The sequence below is a fragment of the Parasteatoda tepidariorum genome, chromosome 12, assembly GCF_982258835.1.
Source record: "Parasteatoda tepidariorum strain Cologne lab strain chromosome 12, Ptep-v5.0, whole genome shotgun sequence".
In the NCBI taxonomy this organism is placed as follows: domain Eukaryota; kingdom Metazoa; phylum Arthropoda; class Arachnida; order Araneae; family Theridiidae; genus Parasteatoda; species Parasteatoda tepidariorum.
The window spans coordinates 54202726-54225968 of record NC_141766.1 but is presented as its reverse complement, the minus strand read 5'-3'; the positions used below and the strand labels follow the sequence as shown (position 1 = coordinate 54225968).

At 27.1% G+C, this 23243-nt stretch overlaps 1 protein-coding gene across 2 annotated transcripts in view; it reads right to left on the bottom strand.

Annotated features, from left to right (window-relative positions):
* The window catches only part of LOC107446636 (dual specificity tyrosine-phosphorylation-regulated kinase 1B), a 57489-nt gene that overhangs the window by 5951 nt on the left and 28295 nt on the right, over positions 1 to 23243 (bottom strand). The window contains exons 1-7 of one of the 2 annotated variants that reach the window (XM_087156043.1): positions 15548 to 15678; positions 15251 to 15420; positions 14363 to 14551; positions 13680 to 13845; positions 10931 to 11217; positions 7178 to 7324; positions 3556 to 3696 (exon numbers count right to left, since the gene is read on the bottom strand). In XM_087156043.1, the coding sequence (XP_087012169.1) occupies positions 3556 to 3696; positions 7178 to 7324; positions 10931 to 11217; positions 13680 to 13845; positions 14363 to 14551; positions 15251 to 15420; positions 15548 to 15617 (1170 nt within the window). In that variant the 5' untranslated portion in view covers positions 15618 to 15678. Of the gene's footprint in view, positions 1 to 3555; positions 3697 to 7177; positions 7325 to 10930; positions 11218 to 13679; positions 13846 to 14362; positions 14552 to 15250; positions 15421 to 15547; positions 15679 to 23243 lie in introns of those variants that run through there. The other variant, XM_087156042.1, reaches the window with a different exon arrangement.

Genomic DNA, 23243 nt, shown 5'->3' with positions numbered 1-23243 from the left:
ACAAAGCTGCATTTTTTGCCCCACTAATCCCTGTCAGAAGTTTCTTCACAGCAAATTTGCTCTTTTACCTCAAAAGAGGAAATGTAAAACTGTCTTCTTCTCTTTATCTTTATGCTGCGGCAATTATGTTACGAATTTTCACTCATGGAACAGTAATTTTCCTTGTTTAATTCTGTATTCAAGCTTTTTGTTAATTTTCCGATGGTTGTTCTGAGGGCCTTGAGTGAGGACTTCTCACTTTTTCACAATTGGGTAATGTTTTAGTGACATTACTAAGCGTTTGTTGCTATCAGCTGAATAATTCGGCTAACATTTAAAGCATTGCACAACATAAAAGGATCATTAATGATACATTAAGAATAAAGTTAGAGATTATCCTTGAAAAGCAAAAGTCCTTTCTTGGTTAGTGAAATGTAAAATTTGTCGTGAATATGTGATTAACATTTTAGTTCCAAATTTGTAATTGTGTTCATATAATAAGATGTTTTAATAAAAATTGATGTTTGAATGAGGAATTTGCCTTTATTACTGACACTCATGTCACCACTATGAATTTGTCAACTGGTTGCCATGAGCAGTGAAATGGCAGAATAATATCAATGGTTGAGAAGGAGGATCAGTTTTATCTAACGTTTAAGAAACATAAAACTACCACCTCCAACTAATAACATAAAACTACCTCCCAATTTACAAGAATGAATGTTTCATTTAATTTCAATTCCACTACGACTGCAATTCACTTGCTCAAAATTTTGATTTAATTTTTTCCCTTCTTTTCCGATCCAATAGGGATCTCTGTAAAACTTTGTTTGCACCCTTATTAAATTGTTTCCCCTCAACGCTTTTTTTTTGAGAAATTTTATTTCTCCTAACTAAATATAGCTGAGGGTCAGGGTTGGGGTTTTGGACGTCCTAAACTGGTTTTCGACAGGACACGTGGGTTTTACTGTCTTAAACTGGGTAAAACTGTCCTAAACTGGGTAAAACTGTCCTAAACTGTCTTAAAGTGTCCAAAACCTTGAACTTTTGTGAAAGGTAAAAATTCTACAGGAGTAACCATTGTACACACCTATAGAATTTTTACCATTACATGTAATTACATGTATCAATAAATACTTGATATTTTTTATACAATTTACTATAACTTAGTAAAAGAAAATAATATAATATAATAGGAAAAGGTTTATAACTTTTGAAGCTTCACAATTCATTGAACAACAAAAGTGAATACCTAATCCTTTAAATATAAATATGCTTTTAATACTGATAAATAATATTTTTGCTTAAGGATAAATATGACAATATTAAAAAATAATAATTTTTCTTAAAAACAATACTAAATTTGTTAAAAAATTAACCTTTTATTTTTCACAATATTTTTTTAAAAAAATTTTATAATTTCTGCATTACAGGATGATAAAAAAGACATCTATTTTTAAAAAAAATTGTTTTTAAATATAAATATATTAGTTTAAACTGAAAATACAAAATAACTTAAAAATGTATTAACAGTTTTGAAGGGCATAACATCAGTTGCAGTTACTGACACTGGTGATGTATCACCACTATGCTAAAAGAATTGAACATGAATGAAATAAAAGTATTCTTGAACAGTACTATAGATAAATAAACCTGTTTATGACGAACCAAGCACTTAGTCCCTAATATTTTAACCTGTATGGCAAGGCCAAACTTCAGTTATGTACTATTCAATGAGAGGACCAATTGAACTTGATTACTGATTTATCTTCCTTTGTTTAAATTGAAGAGTCAAACAATATAAATAAAACATTATACTTTTAAAAACAAATATTCTCTAGTATATTTAATTATCAATATGTTATTAGTTCTATGTTTATTTTACCTCTTAAATATTGTTCAGATAAAATTGTGAGATAATTTGAGTAAAAGAATTTTGGACAGTTTAAGACAGTTTTGGACAAAGGGGTTTTGGACAGGACTGTTTAAACCAGGGTTTAAACCGTGGATTAATCCACTCTGTCCTAAGCCTTGCCAACCCTGCTTAGGGTAATTCTGTTTTGTTTTTTTTTTCTTTGAGAAATTTCCTTTCTCCTAACTAAATATAGCTTAGGGTAATTCTTTTTTTTTGTACTCAAATTAATGTACAATATACATTCTTGCAAGTTTCTCTCTTGTCATATACTTGTTTAATCCATTGCCTAATTTTGCATTTTTTTATATACCATGATACATACCCCATCAAATTTTAATTACACAATGTTTTGGTAAAAATTAAAAAATGCATTTCATATACCGAATAATCAACACACAAATAATTGATTCTTAAATAACACAGGGGTGATTGTGACACAGACTGAAAAACCCTGAAAATTTCATTTGTAAAAACTTGATAAGATATCAATTTATATACTATTCATAGTAAATATAATTTGTTTATAATTAAATTATTCATCAATAAAGAATATCACACTTTTATATTAACTAATTTAAGAAAAAACTTCGTTCTTTGAAGAATCGTGATATTGGATTTAAAAATCGCATGAATATTAATCAGAATATTGGATTTTAAGAAAGCAAAAATACAAATCACATTATTGGATTTTTGAATTGTATGTGATTGCATAAATATGAATCGCGATGCACGTGATTTTTTTAGATCCAGTGAATAGAAATAGTGACGTCGGATTTTAAACTCGCTTGAACACGAATCGCGATCTTTTTAAATTAGGTAAATACGAAAATCAATGTAAGATATTAAAATTGCGTGAATATGAATCTCAATATTAGAGGATTCTGGCGTAGTTTCAAACATTAAAAAGTACAAAAATCCGACAAACCAAAAATTATAACTATAGAAGAGTCACATGTTTGAAAACATCCTGTTAACACAATTCAGCAAAGGTTTCAAAATTTAAATTCCTGATTGTACAACTTAATTCTTACTTTAACTTTAAAATTGTGGTGAAAATTTCATTGGATTATTAATTCCGATTCATGGAAGTCTGCAAATCAATGGTCTTGAGATACGCGGAATTCTCCGAAACAATCACATGCCTTGCTATTAGTTTCTAGACCTGGAGGGTTGATATGAAAAACCCGGAATTCATCCGTACACAATCACCCCTGAAAACAATACCAGCACAATGGGGTTCTATCCTAGTTCTACACATGGCTACAGACCAATGGATGTTAGCTTGTCAGGAAGATAAAAGTAGCTTGCATGTTATGCTAACCACATTACCTCTATCCTCCTGTTGTTCCCAAAGTTGTTAAGTTTTAACTCAAACTCAAAGTGAGCTGATACAAATGTGCTTTTTAATTGAAATTTTCTTAAAATTTAATTTATTTATTTTCTCAAATAATCTGATAATTTTTGAAACCCTTACTAAAAACAAATTTTCAGTAATAAACAAATTAGAAAATACCTTAGCCGATTACAATAACATCAAAACTAAGATAAAATAATAAGGAGGAAGAAGAAAACGACAGACTGATTTAAAAATGCTTACAAAATGAAAGTAGAATAACATACATACATACAAAATAAAAAATTGTTAATTCAAAAAACCATACTTTTTTTCCATCTTTGGTTTTCTTTAGAACATATGTACCATCAGGAAGGCGATCAAAATATTTACGAGATTTATGAGCAATGTCCAGAATATGTTTGGGTGGCATTCCAACAACTTCAACAATTTTATTCATTTGGTCCACCTAGGTAGTGACAAAAGTCCTTGGTTTACAAATTTTATACAAAAAAGTATACTAAAGTTACATAAAACAACTTATACAAAATAGTGATGACCAAAAAAAGTACTTATTATTTAAAAAAATATTCTACGATTATGTTTTCAATGATATTATTAAGTGTTTTGATTGGCGGGATCCAGAATATTGCTTTTTAAGACTCTTGGTGCATGCTTCTATATATATATATATATATATATATATATATATATATATACAGTGAAACCTCCTGTTATGGACACTCCTGCAAAACGGACGCCTCTCAATACGGACATATTTTTAATTCCCCGGGAATCTTCTATGAATAAACCATTACGTGCATTCTCCGCAAAGCGGACACTCCCGTAACCGGACGTGGACAGTCATTTTGGTCCTGAAACGTTGTTTTTTATCTCTACAAACCGGACACTACTCTTTCTAAAGAAATTTCAAGCTAAAAAAATGCAACTTTTCACCATTTCTAAAGCATGTAAATAAAACTTTTTGCCTTATCCATAGCTAAAAATATTGTTAAGCTATTTCACCACCGAAAAATCAATCTTTCTCCTGTCACCTTGCCTTATCTTTGTAAAGAAAGGAGAGAAAATGGTACTGCACTCCTGAAATAATTCTGACATTGGCATCGTTTGATCTTTTCATTTGGACCACACAGGTTATGAGACCCCTCAAGTTGAAATGACTTCTCTCAATGCTTCTTCCCCATTGAAAATTTCTTTAATTTTCTTATCAATTTGAAGACTGTATTTAACACAACTGGGGTAAAAAAAAGAGAACAGAAGTATAATCTTTGAGGTGTTTATATAAATGAAACATTTATTCAGACACTTGATAGCTGATCAATTGTGAATAATCATCTCCATAGGTCGTCATGACTTACAGGTATGCATTACTTTTTTTTCTGTAAATCACAGGAGGTTTATTTTCCAAGAAGGTATTAACCATGTTCCCTATCAAATGATAAGTAGGTGTAAGGGGATGTGAACCTGATAATTGAAACGGACTGAGGACAGTACCCTCCTATTTGGTATCATATGTCTAACTTGAGTATCTATGCTAATAGGAAAATTATATTTATTTATCTGCAGCTACATCCAGAATTATGTATTTATATCAAACTTCTTTATATATTCTTTTTTTATCTTTCTTATTGTTTAAATAAATATTCTTGTAGATATTTACAGTATCCTTGTAGATATTATCTAATTATTTCTACATCTTTGAGAATATTCTAAAAAAAAATTTCGGTGTTAAACTTCGTTATTAGGGTACCCTTCCCGTAAACGGACAACTCTCATAAACGGACAAATTTTTTGGTCCCATGAATGTCCGCTTAACGGAGGTTTCACTGTATATATATATTTACAGTACAGAACCCATTATCCGGAAATCAGAAAACCGGAAAACCAAAAAGCCGGAGCGAAATTCGATACATTTTCCCGCCATTTTTTAAAAAAAATTTTTCCTCATAAGATTCTAAGATTTTTCTTTCTTTTTTGGAAGATGTTTACCTTACCATTATTTTGGAAATAATCATTAGTGTATTACTTCATCGTTTTTTCTTCTTTTTAAGATTATTTCCAAATATTTTTTTTTTAAGTTGGGTTTAACAATAAAAAAACGGCTTTTTGTAGCGATTCAGAAAACCGGAAAAATCAGTTATCCGGAATAGCGATGGTCACGATCGTTCCGGGTAATCGGTTCCCTACTGTGTGTGTGTGTGTGTATATATATATATATATTGAACATTTAAATGATTCCATGAAACTGGATCAAAATTACAACAATTACTGTTCCAGAAAGAAATGCAACTAAAAACACTATTTTATAACAAAAAGCTGTTACTATAATACTGCAAAAGTAAAGTGGATACAATAAAAGTCATCCCTTTTTATTAAAAAAAGAATTTTTAGAATAGTTATATTCCAATTTTGAAAAAATATACTATTTTAGAGTAAGTGGAAGTTTGGATTAAATTTTTAATTAAAGGTTATGCTTGTTTTGGACCAGTTTAAAACAAAGGACACTAACAAAAATACATATGAAACTGGCAAGATAAAAAAAATGTTTTAAAGTTTCAAAATGAAAAAGAAAGAAACTTTTTATTAACTTTTAAATGAAAAAAGTAAAATAACAAAAAATGGAGTAGATAAATTATTCTTTTACCCTCCTACATTTGCGGTAGTAGCAAAATATTTTTTTAGTGGTAGCAACTAAAAGCAAAAATTTATAAAAAATATAGAATTTTATAGCATTAATATCAAAACTATTTTTTTTTCAAAATTTGACTATTTGACCCTTTATCCATCTACTTAATTTATTTACATGCAGTGTTGAATAAAATTCTTAGAAAGTTAGTTAGAAGGTATGCATTTATTGAAATTAAAAATACAATAGCAAATAAACTTCCCTACAGCTCCAAATTGATTATGTTTTGAAAAGATAAAGTAATAACTTTTTTGCCATGAATTTGGGTGCATGTTTGTTTCAAAAAAATTTGAGATAGTTTCTAATTTTACGCCATTTAAGCCAGTAAATAAATAAAATATTGAGAAGAACAATTTTTTGAATTTTATGTTTGAATGAAAACTAAAAACTGTTAAATTTGTGTCAAGTAGTAACTGACTCTTTTTATAGTATTGTTTACATAAACTAAAGAGAAAATATATTTCTATACAGTATTGTAAATAAAATAATCCCAAGAAACTGAAGCTTCAAGATATTACTTGATTAAATTCATTCGCTTCAAAAATATATATGCTATCTATATACAAATATATTTCCAATTTATATAGTTTTGAAAAGAATGAAATTTTTAATCAAGTAACAATTAATCAAGTATTGTATTTCTACTTAATTATGTACATTGGAAAACTACTAACATTAAGGAAAAACTGTAATTAACATACATTGATTCCTTGATAGTGTTGGCTTCTTCAAGTGACGTATTTATATTAAAAAATAAACAAACAGAGGTGCATTTTGACATATAATATTAGCAATAAATACGAACAATTACAAAATACAGTTTCAGAATTTGTTTTACTTAAAAAACTTTCATTTCTTAAGTAAACACAATTAATTATTAGGATTATGAAATCTTTGAAAATAAATATTAATCTACTCTTTAACAGATTTCATGCTAAACTGTGTGATGCTAATAATCATATTTAAGAGATAATATAAGTTTAATAAAATATTAAAAAAAAGTTCCCTAAACTTCATCAGGCACTTTCTAGAAATACCATTGCTATCTTTTAAAAGCACTTCTATGAAGAAAAAGAGCATTCACAAAAAATTATTGTATTAATTGCAAATATCTAAACATATTGAACTCTTTCACATATTTAGTATTATAATTATGAAAAGTGATCCTTCAGGACAAATATAAGTCAGTGTTATCAATGAAAATAAATTTCTTCAAATTGAAGAGGCACAAATCATTACTTACTTCATTCGCACCACTAAAAAGTGGTTCACCTGTATGCATTTCAACTAATATACAACCTAATGACCACATATCTATAGCCATATCATATGCAATACCCAGTAATACTTCAGGAGATCTATAGAATCTACTTTGAATGTATTGATAGATCTGCAAAAAAAATTTTAAAAGGAATATTTAAATAAAATATTTAAAAAGATATTTAAAAAATGTTTTCAAACTTATTTTTTCCCAAAGAACAGAAATGATTAAAAATACAATAAAATATGTAGACTTTAGGCATATAAATGTTTTGCTGAATGTAAATAATACGTAAAAGACATTTTTAAACTCTTTAAGAATAATATAATCAATTTATTTTACTTGATTAAAAGCATTCTTCTAGTTGATTCCATTTTTTTAAATTAGTGTACGGCCCTGTCTTCGAATACCAAGAAGACTTTAAAGATCATAGGAAATCAATAAAGGCTCTAAAGTAGGTAAAATATAGCCCATTGAATAGGTAAACCATAACAATTGGTAGTTATGCAATGAAACAGATTGGACTTTCGTTTGTAAACTTCTTAAGAAAAAGACACTTTCAATACTTAAAATAAGAAAGCATGTGGTTGATATTTTATTTAAGGAAAAAATTAAGTAAACGGTTAATTTAAAAAAATGAATAATTGAACAAACATTTATTTGCAATACGATATTTATTACATTGGATTATTTGAAAAATATCCTGAAATTTTAAATAGTTTCCAAAAAAGCCATATAGAGGCATTTATAAGGTCATTAAACAGGATGCTTCATAAGGACCATCCCTAATATGTATTTTTAGAATTCTTATTAAACATGAAAACAATGAAGTTGCTAAAGAGAGGAGTTGAAAAAGGATTATTTGTAATGTCTTTCAGTTATACCTACTTTAATTTTTGTTACATTCACCTTCTTCTATGATAAATCGTCAGATTTTGATACCGTTTTGTTTTTTCTGTGCTTAAATATTAATTTGTGACCCTCAATAAGTATGCTCTTTCATTTTCATTTTTTATATGCTTCTTTGTTCGTTTTTCAGAACGCCCTGTATTTATATGGGTAAGACTTGTGAATTTTCAATGATTTAAAAATGGAACAATTAAAAAGAAATTTTTTTTAAATAACATATAATTCTTGCTCAATTTAGTTATTTATATGATTTATACAAAGCATATAAAAACTCTTATCCTCAGGTTCTTCTATAACTAAACCATCCTAATCATCTATCAAACAATTTTGATAACTGTTTTCTGATCTTCTAGAACAGTGATTCCAAACTACTGCGAATTCTCCAAGGAGGGAATTTTATAGTTTCAAGGGAAAATTAGGTTAATTTGATTACACTTACAAATTTCTTTTAGTTTAAAAATTAAGAATAATTTTTGGTTAGGTTTCTATTTAGATTTTTTTTAAAAAACTTTTGTTTTTATTAACGTTTTTATTATGATATGGCAATTAAGAAGGTTCTATTAGACTTCATTAATTTTTCTTCACTCTTTCTTGAAAAAAAAATTGGAAAAATTGTGATGTTCAGCTTTAAAATTTTCCTTCAAGAATTAAGATTGATTTTAATTTTTCTGTTTCGTTTTTGTATATAATCTTTTGTTTTTAAAGGCATTTTTATGATGGCGCAACATTTTAGAAGAGTTTCTGATAGATTATATTTTCTATGGATACTTTTTTTTTCAAAATATATAATTTTTAGCATTAAAGTTATGTTTTAATAATAAAGAGGATTTTTTTTCTATATATAGTCAGTTTTCTATTTATCTTAAATATTAATAATAGATAACTATTATGTTTTTTTCTTCCTATCACCACATACCAGTAATATAGCTAAGCTCTGATTAATTTTCAATAATGACTAAACTTGTCTATACATAAAAAAATATTAATGACTTTTTTTATAAAAAAAATATTGCTATTCAGCTGCCAAATATTCAGTATCTGGATAATTTATTTGTCAAATATTTGGCCCAGTCACTATTCATTCTAATACTTTCAGGAAATAAATTTGAGGTAAGCTTTTTTAGAACTAACTGACAAGAAGTTAAATTCATAGTTTGTCTATTTAAAAAGTTCTTGATATTTAATAAGACATATTTTTTGAATTTAAAAGTGATTCTTAAGAATTAAAAGTGAAGGCATGTTTAAAGAGAAATCCGTCAGAAACTTTAAGTCCTTAATGTGCAAGTGTTGTTGTTGAGGTATGCCTGTTTTAGGAAGAGGAGGTGTGATTATTCTTGTTTTTGAGTGGCGACATCTATGACCAAGAATTCAACTTCTGCCACACCATTCGTCCAAGGTTGGCAAGTTTCTGCCGAAGTGGTTAAAACCACTGGTAGAAACCGGTTAAAACTGGCATGGCAGAAACCCTTTTCTGTCACATTTGTGGCAGAAACTGGCAGAAACCCTTTTCTGTCACATTTGTGGCAGAAACTGGCAGAAATTCAGAAAATAATGACATAAAAGTAAATACTGAGATTGACATACAATGGATAATTCATAGAAAAAACAATTAAATGTTAAACAAAGTTCAATTTTTTTATAAAATTATCACCATTCAAGATCAAATATTACATTGTTTGCACTTTGCAGTAATCTATAGCAAAAGACAAGTTTTGATGCAGTTTCTGAACCCAAACAATTTCTTTTCTCAATTTGATATACTGCACTCTTTATATTTAATGTAAACAAAATTAATAATATATATTTACAAACAATGAATTTAAAAGTTTGTTACAGCTGCATAGAGTTACATTTTTCAGTTCACTTAAACAAAATGTCATTGAGCAATTACTAGAACTAATATAGATGTTTTTTTAGTTTCTGCCAGTTTTTACCAGTTAAAACCAGTTTCTGCCACTGGCATGGCAAAAACCAGTTTTTGCCGGCAAAAAGCCATCCCTGCATTCGTCACACCCGTTTATAGAGCGGTCACATTCATACATCCATTCATTCATCCACAGATTGTAATTTTGACCTGAATCAGAGAACGATCGATCTCCAATCCGGTACCCCCAGAGGTATTGAGGTATTTGTTATGGGAACATGGTAAACTTTTGTGCAAGCTAATCCATAAGTAACAGAAAATGAAATCATTACATTTTTTCTATTATAAGGCCATTATTCTTTATTGTGCTGACTTATTTTTGCCAATCAGTAGTCCCAATTATGGAATTATTTTTATGATTCAATTAAAAAAATATTTCATTTATTTTAACTCATTTATTTTACTGGAATAATTAATTTATTAATATAAAAAACTAAGAGAGCACTGATATTTCAAGTTTTTAATCCCTTTGTTACAATCTTAAAACCTGTTAAGAAAATTCCAAATCTGAAAAACAATAGTATATTTTAGAAGGGACCAATGAGCTTCTAGCAATAAGAAAAAAATAGTAAGTGGGGGTAAATAAGTAGAGAAACACTGGTCTAGCATTTATCCAATTTCATAGGGTTTCAAAAATTTATATTGAAATCTTTTATTTGTATTTTATTCTGCTGATACTCATTAGAAATAGGTAGAAATAAAATAAGAGATACCCAAAAAGAATATATGAGAATATACAATAATAATATATGAACATTTATATAAAATTTTTATATCCAAGTTTATTAGGGATACTTTATAATTAATAATAATAAATATCATGATTTGCTTTAATTAATAGTTTAGAAAAAATATTATACATTGATATAACATTTAAAATAAAAGAATAACATAATACTCACTCTTTGACCAAGTTGACAGGAACTACCAAAGTCCACAATTTTAATTGCGCTTCTTTTGGGATTACAAAGAAGAATGTTTTCAGGCTTTAAATCACAATGAATAATATTAAGATCTGAACTAGATAAAAACATCAATGCTGTGCACATTTGTTGAGCAAACTTGCGAGTTAAGTTCAAAGACACACCACGAAAATTTGTATTTCTTAATAAGTCATATAAGTTATAAGACAGAAGTTCAAATACCAGGCACAGATGATTTCTCCACATAAAATGACCTTTTAGTTTCACTAAAAAGGAAGAATTAAAATTAGAAAACATTCAAGTTTCCATTAATATATTGATTCTTAATAATATAAATATTGATTAAATTGTTTATTTAAGAGCATAGAAATTTCATAACGATTACAAAATAAAACTATTTTATACTATTATACTGTAAGAATTTAAACTACCATATATTTCAATGAACAGTTACGCAAAAATAAAAACAAACCACCTTGAATAATATTTCATCTAATGATCGAATCTTCATGCACTAAGACTCAATCTTAATGATTAAAGGGGGTGAGCATTAAGGATTAGCATTAAGGAGTCCAAACTTTAAACCGCTTTCCGGACCAAACTATTGGGACCTATTTCCGAGATTGCAACCACCCCAGGCAGTTTAAATATCAGAAATTCAAATTCATCCCAAAAGTACATTTTTGTGTCTGATTTCATAACTTCAATTATCCTCTACATAAATTAATAAGAACATTTAAGGCTTCCCTCTTGAATCATTAAGTCCTAGTATGTGAAGAAGATACGATCATTAGATTAAAAGTGATTCTGGGTAGTTAATTTTTTTGGCAACTGCACAGTGAAATTACGAATTTAGTAACTTTAATGTTCTTAATGCAATAATAGACGCATCATGTGTCGATACAATGTTTTTATCAAGATTTTTAGAGGGGGAAGTAAGCCGTTTTTTGAAATTTCTGTCAAAGCTTTGACGCTAACTATCAACTGCCTTAAAATGAAGTTATATTTTTGCAGTTTCAGAACATAAGATATATGTAAGCTTAATTTTTCTTCCAATTATCCTTATTAGGTTGAACATACCACCATGGTTATTTATTTTAAAGTAAATTTACTAATGACAGTTTTGTCACAATTTAGTGCTACAAATTTTAGAGAGAGTTGCTATGAACAAATGCACAATTACATTTAATTATCCTTAGAAATTAAAAAGAAGGGAAGATAGAGTGTGAAAACAATTATCAAAAAAGTGTGTTTTTCACTTTGAGTTGACAATGCCATGAATTGAAAAAATAAAAACACAGTAACAATACCGGATATAAATACATATTTTTTAAAAAGCTTTATCAAGTTTCAGAGAAAAAAACGTTGATCTTTTTGTCTTGCAAAATTTATAACTAGTCCAGCTATTAAGATTGAATTTAACACTGTTCTAAAATTGAGAATCATATGAATTTCAAGAGCAAAATAATTCATAATTTTTCCTAACCTGAGAAAAAGGGTAATGATAGTACAATATGTCATGGATGTTCTTTTCAAAATCAGTTTTTCATTTTTCACTGAATTTTCTGAATATTTTTAATCAAAACTAAATATTTGATAAAATATGAATATGTTTTAATGAATATGTTTATGAAATATAACTTGCACTAATTCACTATATTTTTAATAATAAAATAAAGAAATATTTACACAAGACCTCTTTTAATATGTTATTAGGTTTTGATAATATTTTAAATCTGGCCCTATTGTTAAAACTATTTCACATTTATTCAAAATAACGCATATCTTAATGATTAAAAAGTATATTTTTATAAATTTATTTAAATAAGAAAACAAGGTTTTGAAAACAATATCATAATCTCGATTATAAAAGGAAAATCTTTCTGTAATCAAAAATATCTATAAAGATATTCTCTAGATAATAGAGAATATCAAGTCTATAAATAACATGAATTATTTCAGGATGAGGTTTCCTAAAGAATACATACAATACATTAGTAAAACAATTTTGAAACTTAATAATGTTAAAAAAGAATTTATCATCCATAAAATCAAAAATTGTTGTTTTTTTATGAGAAATATTTTGAAATATACAAATTTGTATTCATATAAAATAACAAGGGGACTGAAAAGTTATGTCATATTTATTTACGATGAATTCAAACAGATGAACTTATAATAATTATTTATTTTAATCAATAATATAATCACTCTCATTGACACTCTGGACATCATCTAAATTTTTTAATATTTTGTCACTTAGAAAATGCTGTAGAGATAAGAAAAAATAAAAATCTAATGGTGCAGTATTTGCCTAGTTTGGTGGTTAAGGCAGAACATGCAACCCTAATTCAACCCTTTTCCCAGAGTTTGGTGTCTTGCTGATTGACAAAAATTGGGATTGGAAAAATCAAAAATACCAGATTTGAATTAACAAAACAACCTTGAGCATTAATAAAAAGTTGTAAAAACATTGTAAGTGTTTTTGATTGTAACTGCTGTGATACTATCTTTAAAAAACCAAAAATAAATATACAATGTTGAATCTGTACTTTTGATATTTGGCTGTCCCTTTTCTCCTAATGACAGAATTAATATTGAGACATGCAGAAACAACATAACTTTCCAGTCTTGCCAATATATGAAAGAGAATTTTATCACTACAATACTGTTTTATAAACTAATAGAACTGAAAATGTAATTACATCATGGAATTTTACTGACATACCTATTTTATCTTGTCCGAGCAATTCAAAACTACTATCACTTTCATGGTTATTCATCATCTCTAGAAGCTTAACTTCAATTTGGGCTTGATTTAAAAATGGTTTTTTATTTTTGATGATTTTAATGGCAACGTGACACTGATCCTTATGATCATATGCCTTCACAACCTACAAAAATAATAAAAATATAAATCGTAAAAGTAATGTACTCCAGTGTTGAAAAGTTAAGCATAATTCATACATGAGGAAAAATGTAAAATTATGCTTAACTTTGGGACACCTGTATGTACATAAACACATATATTAATAATAGAACAATTAAAGTTTAGACAAAAATAACAACAAAAAATATCACGAAAATTACTAGTGGAAACATGACTTTTAATGAGTTTGTTTAGATTAAAGTGTGTGTTTTACATATATATAATTTTAAGATCATTTTAAATTTTTTTGTCGTAAGGATCACGCTTTAATGAAATTAGTGCTGCCATCTAAAATTTGTGATGTATCGTCACTATAAACATTACAGGATAATCATCATTTTCTATGCTATTCTTGAATGCATATCTCACAATATTTTATGTTCACCAAGAAGTCATATGTTAGCTAAGTTATCACCCTGTGCATCGATATATATACATTTAAATACAGAAAGAGGCAGTTCACTATATCTATTGATTATTACCTGCCCAAATGAACCTTTCCCAATAAGTGAATCAATCTCATATCGATCAATGAACTTTTCTCCGGTGCGAATTATGTAATCATGATTATCATCATCATAACCTTCATTGTACACCTTTCTTTCTTTTTTATGGCTAGTATCTTCACCTTGGGTTTGTTGAGCTCTCCGTTTCTTTTTTGCATAGTAAACCTAGAAAAGGACATTTAATTTAATGAGTATAGATATAGAACAAAAACTGTTTTCTTCAAATCTTTCCTAATTTAACATTTCTTAAAGAAGAAGATGTATGACAGATTTTGTAACATTACAAGAGCTATGAACAATTCAAAAGAATGCAAGAAACCCATTTCAACTAATTAAAAAAAACTGATAAAAATAAAAGCAATATTTAAATATCAAATGCAGGATAGTTAATTAACACAGTAACATATTTAAATGGACTATGATTTTTTTCCTTTTTTAATTTAAATATGTATGTTATTAAAAATATAATAATTTTGTGAAAATTCGTTGTATAATAGATTTTAATTAAATTATTGAAAATTTTTGATGCCCACATGAAAAATTATTATTCAAAAAAAGAACTATACACGGTTTTCAAATTTTTTTTTTCCGTCGCTACATCTCCTTGAATTTCATATGCAGTCTCTTTGAAGTATTTCTAAGACAACAGTGGAAAGGCTAGATTTTAGGTTGGTATTATGTTTAGACCGTACCTTGCTATTTTAAAAAAATTAATCGTTCTACAAAACTCAACCTACCATCTACATTAATTTTCTTTCTACTTTTCAAACTAATTAAATTTTTATAGTGTTTTGCATATTATATACAAATAAAAATTTCTGTTTCTAAGTGTTTATTGAAACAAATGAAACTTTAAAAACATACTTCATTAATTTTTTTATAAGTTTTGATGAGATCGACACTGAGCTTTCTTAAAGGTGCTTCACTTGGGTCCCGCTTATTTTCGGATATAACTGTAGTTGTAAAGTTATCTTTACGAACATCTTCTACATCCAGAAAAAAACGACCATATGTAGCAGAGGTGTTATTCACACCTGAAAAATAAAAACAAATTATGAAACTAGTGAATCTTATCTTTCATAAACAATAATGTAGAGTAACAGTAAGTTTTCAAATAAATATAAAAAATTGAAAAGAAAAATAAATAAAGTATATACATACTACGAAATTTCAAAGTTACAGATTGTATCACAAAATTATACTTGAAAATGCTCGATGAATCATAATTCATGATCTATTGAATTACTTAGTATGATGAATCACTATAGATGGAAAGGGATATGAAACATTTAGATCTGTTTGATTGCCGGTTGAAACTTGAGTGTCTTTCCAATAATCACCTTTTAACTTTTAGGCAATCAAATAAGTGTTGATGATTTTTTTTTTTATCTTGCTTTCTTTTTAATGATTCATCAAAATTTGACAATGATTTTCTCTTTTCTTTCTCAAATGAGAAGATTTTTTCAACTTCTTTTTTTACAAAAATTCTAAACTTCATACACAAAGCTATCAAACATTCTTTTGATTCAATTGTCATATATTAGAAGTTAAAACACACTAATAATACTATGAAATTAATAATAATATAATAAAATTTAATAATACTATGAAATTCATAAGATATATTTCAATAAAATTTTTAATTAATAAAACTCTTTGTATCATTAACTAAATCAGTGATGCAGTAAGGGCATAACAAGCCTTTCCGTAACAAATGAGTAAATTTTCAAATACATAATTATATTTCCTTAAATAATTTTTAAAAAAAAAGTATAACTCTCATTTTTCTTAAGAGTTTTTTTTATTCCTAAAATTAACTTTGGAATCACAAATTTCAAATTATTTCATATGTAATTCTACGAGTCTAGCATTTTGAAATCCCACATAGCTTTTCTTCAATTCTATTTATTTTTATTATTTTGATATTTCTTTTAAAAAAATCTTAATGTAAACATACATTTTGTAATAGATATTCTAAACGAAAATAATTAATTTTCATGCATGGATTTATTCAATAAAACTTCATATTTAGAAAAAGAAGAAAAAAAACTAGGAACAAGGCAGCCAAGATACTTTTTATTGGCAAACAAAAATGTTTTTAGGCTACCAAAATTTTTTTCAGGCCATGGAGGGTATAACCAGAGCCTGAATAAGGCAAGGGCATAAGGGGCAGCTGCCCTGGGCTCCCATATCAAATAGAAAGTATATTTTACGTTTCCTTCTGTATTGAACTTTTTTTAAACAAAATATCTGTACAGGGTATAATTTGTCATTTATTTTAGCTTCTTTATTAATCTATCGTAGGAACACAAAAAATCCATAATTTGTAAATTCATGGCTTTCTAGGCGGGAATTCAGCTAAATTTACGCAATTGCGATGGGCAAATTTGGTCAATCAAAATCCCGCATTTTTACATATCGCGAAATGCGATATGTTTACAAACATATGGGTTTCTAATTGGCGAAATTACTATCGTAATTACGAAAATTCAGCTGAATTCCGCCCTAATGTCACAAGAATATGAACTTTTCGCAGCTAAGTGACAAAGTTAACAATCAGAAAACTGTATTTCAGAAACTGCCTTCTCATGATGGACATAGAATTGTCAGAAAATCAATAAAATGGACAGAATGATATTTTGTCTGATGATTGGAGGTGGTGGGGGACTTTATAACTATTTTAGGTTCTAGACAATTTTCTTGTCATATATCTATAATGAGGCAAAAAATTTAAATGCCGCCATAACTTTCGGTTCTTCATTACTGAAGTAGTGAAGCAGAGGGGGGGCCACAAAAGAAGTTTTTGCTCCAGGCCCCACTTGGACTAATAATTGGGTATAACCAATATTCTTTACCATTTCCTGAAAAGCTAATATATTTTCTTCAATGGCGAATTCCAATAAAATTAAGTTTAAATTTCTTTCATGGGACTGGCGAATCTCAGAAACAAATTTACAACTTCCATCAAAGAATAAATAAAAAATAAAGCTTTCAATGCAAGATTTTCTTTTTGAAAAAAATTTTAAAATTTTTAGTAGAAATAATTAAACCTCCTCATTCTATTTTTAATTAAGGAAGATTTTCACATCTTGATATGAGGTATTATTCTTGACAAATTTAAAGCAGTGGCCTGTGAGAAACTAAAAAAAAAAAAAAAAAATCAAAAAAGTTATCTAACTTGAAAGGTATAACTTGTAGTCACCCCTGCACAAGCCATTACAGGCTGTTAAAAAAAATTGCAAGTTTAAAAAACTATCTGGCGCTTTTCGGTTATAGTTCGCACAACAGATCAGTACAGAAACATCCCGATTATATGATACTAGAAGTTAAATTTTTTTTTTGCCAAAAAAATGAAAAGTATTCATATTTAATAAAACCTTTATTAAGTGTAATTAAGAAGTAGTAGATCTCTATTTCAGTGGATCAACAATTTTTTGAAAATAGTTTTAGCATTAAAAGTGTAATACAATTTTTAAGAAAAGCATAAAAAATTTAAATTGATCATACTTTTTTTCTTAATTAAATGAAAAACAGAACGATCAGCTTTTGAAATTACTGAACATTTTTTAAGAGCAAACATAAATATTTTTATCTTTATTCAAAACTTTAGCATTAAAACCTATATAAATATAGAGAACTATATGTAAACTATTAATATTGTTTTTAATAGAAAATAAATAGCAATGAGTTATATTTCTTATTAAAACATAAAAATGTGTTCACTTAAAATTCGCTTTTTTTGGAGATAGTCATGATTTAAAATTAAGTCACTATTATTATAATTTTTGATTCAAAAATATGTGAAATTTTTTTAATAACTTAAGAATTGGAAGTAAATTAAACAATCAACAAGGAATTTAGCAAATTGAACAACCGTTGTTTAAGATTTATAGCCATGAGTCGAGTTATTAAAATTAAAATCCACCTATCTGATCCAACTTTACGTATTAACGTGCTGCCATCTGTAGCATAAGTCATCAACTACAACTTAAAAAACTTCTAAGCTGTACGAAAAGTAAATATGTTTTGATTGTTATAGAAAAATGTTGTCATTAAATCATACATATTTAATAAGATTGATTTTCTTTGAAAAAGTCACTATCACTAGAAATAAAATAGTGATTTAAATTTTTTTTATTTTTATTTAGAACAGAAAAGATTATAAGACTTATTAAAGTTTTTCTTACAAAAATTGTGATTCAACACCAGTCTCAAAAATTTTAATATCGGCACAATATAATCAGCCATAAAAAAAGTAAATAATTCAATTTCTTTACTTCTGAAGTTTTAGAGATTACAAGCTTTAAAATCAATGAAGAAATAAAATTAAAACAAAGAAGAGAAATTATATTTTAAAGTGTAAGCGTTTAACAGTTGCAGATACGCTTCTGTGTATTTAGCACAACAATGTACTTAAATGAGAAATATTTCTTCAACACAGTAAAAGAAGAATATAGAATGCTGAAACATAAGGAATTTTTTTACATTACAACTAACACAAATATATGACAGTAAGCATTTATGCTAATAATTCATAAAGCTTTAATTTTTAAAGCTTTTGAAGAGCTGAAGTTTTTCGTTAGTTTATTTTGAATAGTATTGTCAGCTAAGAATAATAAAAAATACTAAATACTAACAAAATACTAACTGAAAATAATAATAATACATTTTAAAAGTTCTAGTACATGGAGATAATTGTAAGAAACAATTTGAGATAAATAATATATATAAAGCTTTAATTTTAATATATATATCAGGGTGCGTAGTCAAATTATTCAACAAAAAATAAGCACCTGTTAAGTACTTTTCAAGCACTCAAAAAATATTTTTAAGCACTTTAAAAAAATATCACTAATTAGGCATGGTCGGAAAGTTTTTGATAATTGACGGTTTTATCTAATTTTCCCCGTCATGTAAAAAAAATAAATAATAAAAAATAATAAAAAAACCTTTGGCATTGTTGCAGACAATTGTCAAAAATAATGAAATTTTGAATCGTGTAAAACGAATGGCGTTTTCATATGCTATGGACTGACAATACGCCGAAATAAATTGGGGTTGAATTAATTGTGAAAACGTTAAATAGAACAATGTGAACTGTGTCTTTTTGCATTATTCGATGCGAAAATCAACATAGTAAAGGAAAAAACTCATTTTGAAAAAGGAAAATTAAGCACTTTTTAAAAACATCCAATGAAAAAAGCACCTTAAGGGCTTTTAAAAAACGCTACGCACCATATATATATATATATATATATATATATATATCGGAAAATGATACAGAGCTATACCATTATCATTGACAAAAATATGTAATGAATTTAAATCGTAACTGATTTGCGGTAACGTAATAAAAGCAAACTATAATAAAAAATTGCGAAGGAAAGCAGTTATCGAAGTTAAGATATGGAAATTTTATTTAAGAATTTTCAATGAAAAGATTTCACCTTAACAATTATTTATTTCTTTGTAAATAAAAAAAATCATAGTATTTAAATGAAATATGAGGTGAGAGGTTTATATTATTTTTATTTACTTTTATAAATTTATCAAAAATTAATTAACAAGGTAAAGAGTACCACATTATCCCTTATAAAGACTATCTTATTATCATAACTATCTAATTATCATAACTTATTATTAATTTGATAGAGGGCGCTGCATTTCAACTTCAATCAATGCTTAGAAGGTAATTATGAATGTACAATATAAATTCTGACCCTTTCCGACAATGTCACTATCTAAATTAACAATAAATATTTTGAAAAAATAGACAATAAATTATTTTACTCAAATGCTGTTTAGAAAATTGAATAAATAATAAGTTTAGAAAGAAAAAAAAGTAATTTTCATAAGATATCGTCAATTTTAAAGTTTTATTTCTTCTCTCCAGAAAATCGCTCATTCCACAAAAAAAGTGGATACGAGAATGAAAATTTTAACTTTCTTAAATGTCTTTGAAATTTTGAAAAAGAGATGCAAAAAATATACCATTTCATATTTTAAGGAAAAAGAAAGAAAATTTTGTCATTAAAATGCTTATTTTAATTTATAGAGTGATACTATGTCTGTGTGAAAAGAGTGCATCAAAAATCTTTGTTTCATGGTCTTGTATAGGTGACCAATTCTGCAAATCTCTAAACTTATATAATATGACAGCGATTATTGAGAGTTTTTGCCCGCAGATAAGTAGTCACTAATCTTCGCCACAAAAGGTAAAAATACTTTATTTCATTCTTAATTATTGTGTCACAGAAAGTTACATTTATATTTCCATAGAAAAATTTCTTCGAGCGTAAGTTTTGATACTTTGTATTCAAAAATTGTTAATTATAATATTCTGAAGAACAGAAAAAAAATAATAAATAAATAAATATTTTAAAATTAATTAAGCGTTGAGGTTGTGACATTTATTTTTAAGGTGAGCATGCATTGCGTTCAATTGTCTATTAATTCAGTTTGGATTGGTAAGTTGTTGATTCTTCAGGAAAATATTTTTGCAAATAATGAATAAATAAATAAAGAAAATAAATTAAAAGGTAAAACTTCTGTTAAAGTTTTAAAAAAATATTCATTTTATAGCATTCTTTTTTAAATAAGTGAAATATTCAGAGCATATTTCTTGTCTATTTTAACTTAATAAATAAATATGTAGAAGGAATAAGAAAAAAAGAATAATTGATATTGTTATTTGAATATTCATATAAAAAGTTAGCATAAAATGTGAATATTGAGTTGGAAAGTAAAAAAAAAATTGACAATTAACTTTTTTTAAGATTAAAAATGTTAGATCATTTTAAAAAAATTTTAATTTAAAAATGCATTTTTGGATTTTGAGTGCTATATTTATTCAATTTACAGATGAATTTCTTTTTCAGCACGAAACTATTACGAAATCCTCTGAAAAAGATAAAAGAAAATCCTCTTAAGTATGCGGAATATCTACAAAATAGAGGGGAAGAAACAAAAACAAGGAAGAAAAGAGGAAAAAGAAGAAAAAAAGAACAGCTGAAGCCAAGAAGGAAAAACACGACAAAAGCAGAAGGAGCAGGGACAGAAAATTAATATTATTACCTTTAGATATTTTTAATCAGGGGTCTGTCCAGACATTTTGTGAAGGGTCCGTTTTTGTAAAATTGTGAAAAAATTACTCGTAATTTGTGAATATAAAATAAGCGTTAAGTCACATTCTTTCAACCAGGGTCCGCTCTTGTGAATTTGTGCAAATAGGGTCCGTTATTGCAAAAAAAACTTTTTCAAAGAGTTTTTAAATTGTAAAGACATACAAGTTTATGCTCAACACAGTAAAATTACAATTAAAAAAATTAATTTTAAAAAATAAACAGCAATTGCTGCTACTAAATTAGAGATGCAATATACAAATATTTGGTATTTAGCCTATACTGCTGAATGCAGAATATTCATTTTGGACGAATAAAAGAAGAAGCGTCTGCCGAAGACAAAATTTAGTTCGTTTAAATCTGTCTTTCTCCCCCCCCCCTTCCTGGGAAGGGTTTATTTGATTAACAAAACAATAATGACGATAAACAAATTTGTGAAGGGTTCGATTAAAAGATAAATTGTTTTGTGAAGGGTCCGTTTTCAAGTTAAAATATTTTGTGAAGGGTCCGTTTTTAAGTTAAAATATTTTGTGATGGGTCCGTTTTTATGAAAAGATATTTTGTGAAGGGTCCGTTAACGGACCCAAATTTCTTCTAAACAGACCCCTGTTAATGTATCATTCCATTATTATATTAATTAAAAAAAAAATCTTCTTTATGAATATTTATGTGTGCCATTATTTCATTGGTCATACAAGTCCCACTTGTAATGAAAACTTTTAAAATTTCCTAATCAAGCAAGAACTGAGAAACTAATTTAAGTTTATCATAGAGTATTATTTAAACATTATTGTCTCAGATTATTAAAAAAAAAAAAAAAAAAAAAAAAACATGGTTTGTTTTTGCACTGAAAGATGAAAACGCATATCCTTTTCATGTCACACCTGCAACGTGAGGAAATTTTTGAAAAAATAAATAAATAAAATACAAGGCAAAATGCAAATTTGTATTAATGTACATGTTACAGGTTAGCAATGAAATCCATAAAAATTTAAGCCAATGCCTTAAAATATTATAACTAATGGCAAATTTGTTTTGTAAATGTCACACCCGCTACTTTGTATTGTACGAAATAACAATAATTTAACAATCTTTAGAGCTTACTAAAGAGAAAATGAACACAAAAAGACGTTTCTGAATGTTGACTGAAACATTTTATGTATGAATGTTGAATGAGACATTTTATAAATGGTGAATGAGATATTTATAAAAACACATTTATGAATGCTGCTGGAAACAGAACTGGCCATTATGTATAGACGAATCTTATTAATCAACAAGAATTCGAGAGCAATATTTCTCAAAAATTTGGAATAGTATCATCCTGCTGAAATGCATGTTCAGATAGATATTTTTATAATGCAGCGTATTCTATTTTATTTTTTTTTTTTTTAAAGAAAGAAAAACAATTAACTCAATCTTTTCAACTATACAGGCATGATTTTCTAATAAACAACTTTCTAATAACCAATATTCTTCTAATAAACAACTTTCTAATAACCAATATTCTTCTAATAAACAACTTTCTAATAGCCAATATTCAAATAAACAACTTTCTAATAACCAATGTTCTTCTAATAAACAACTTTCTAATAACCAATATTCTTCTAATAAACAACTAGCTAATAACCAATATCCTTCGAATAACCAATATCAATTGAATTCTTTTCTCCAATAACCATTTCCACGCATAACTTATATTACATAAAAATATGAATGGAAAGGGTGAAGATTGA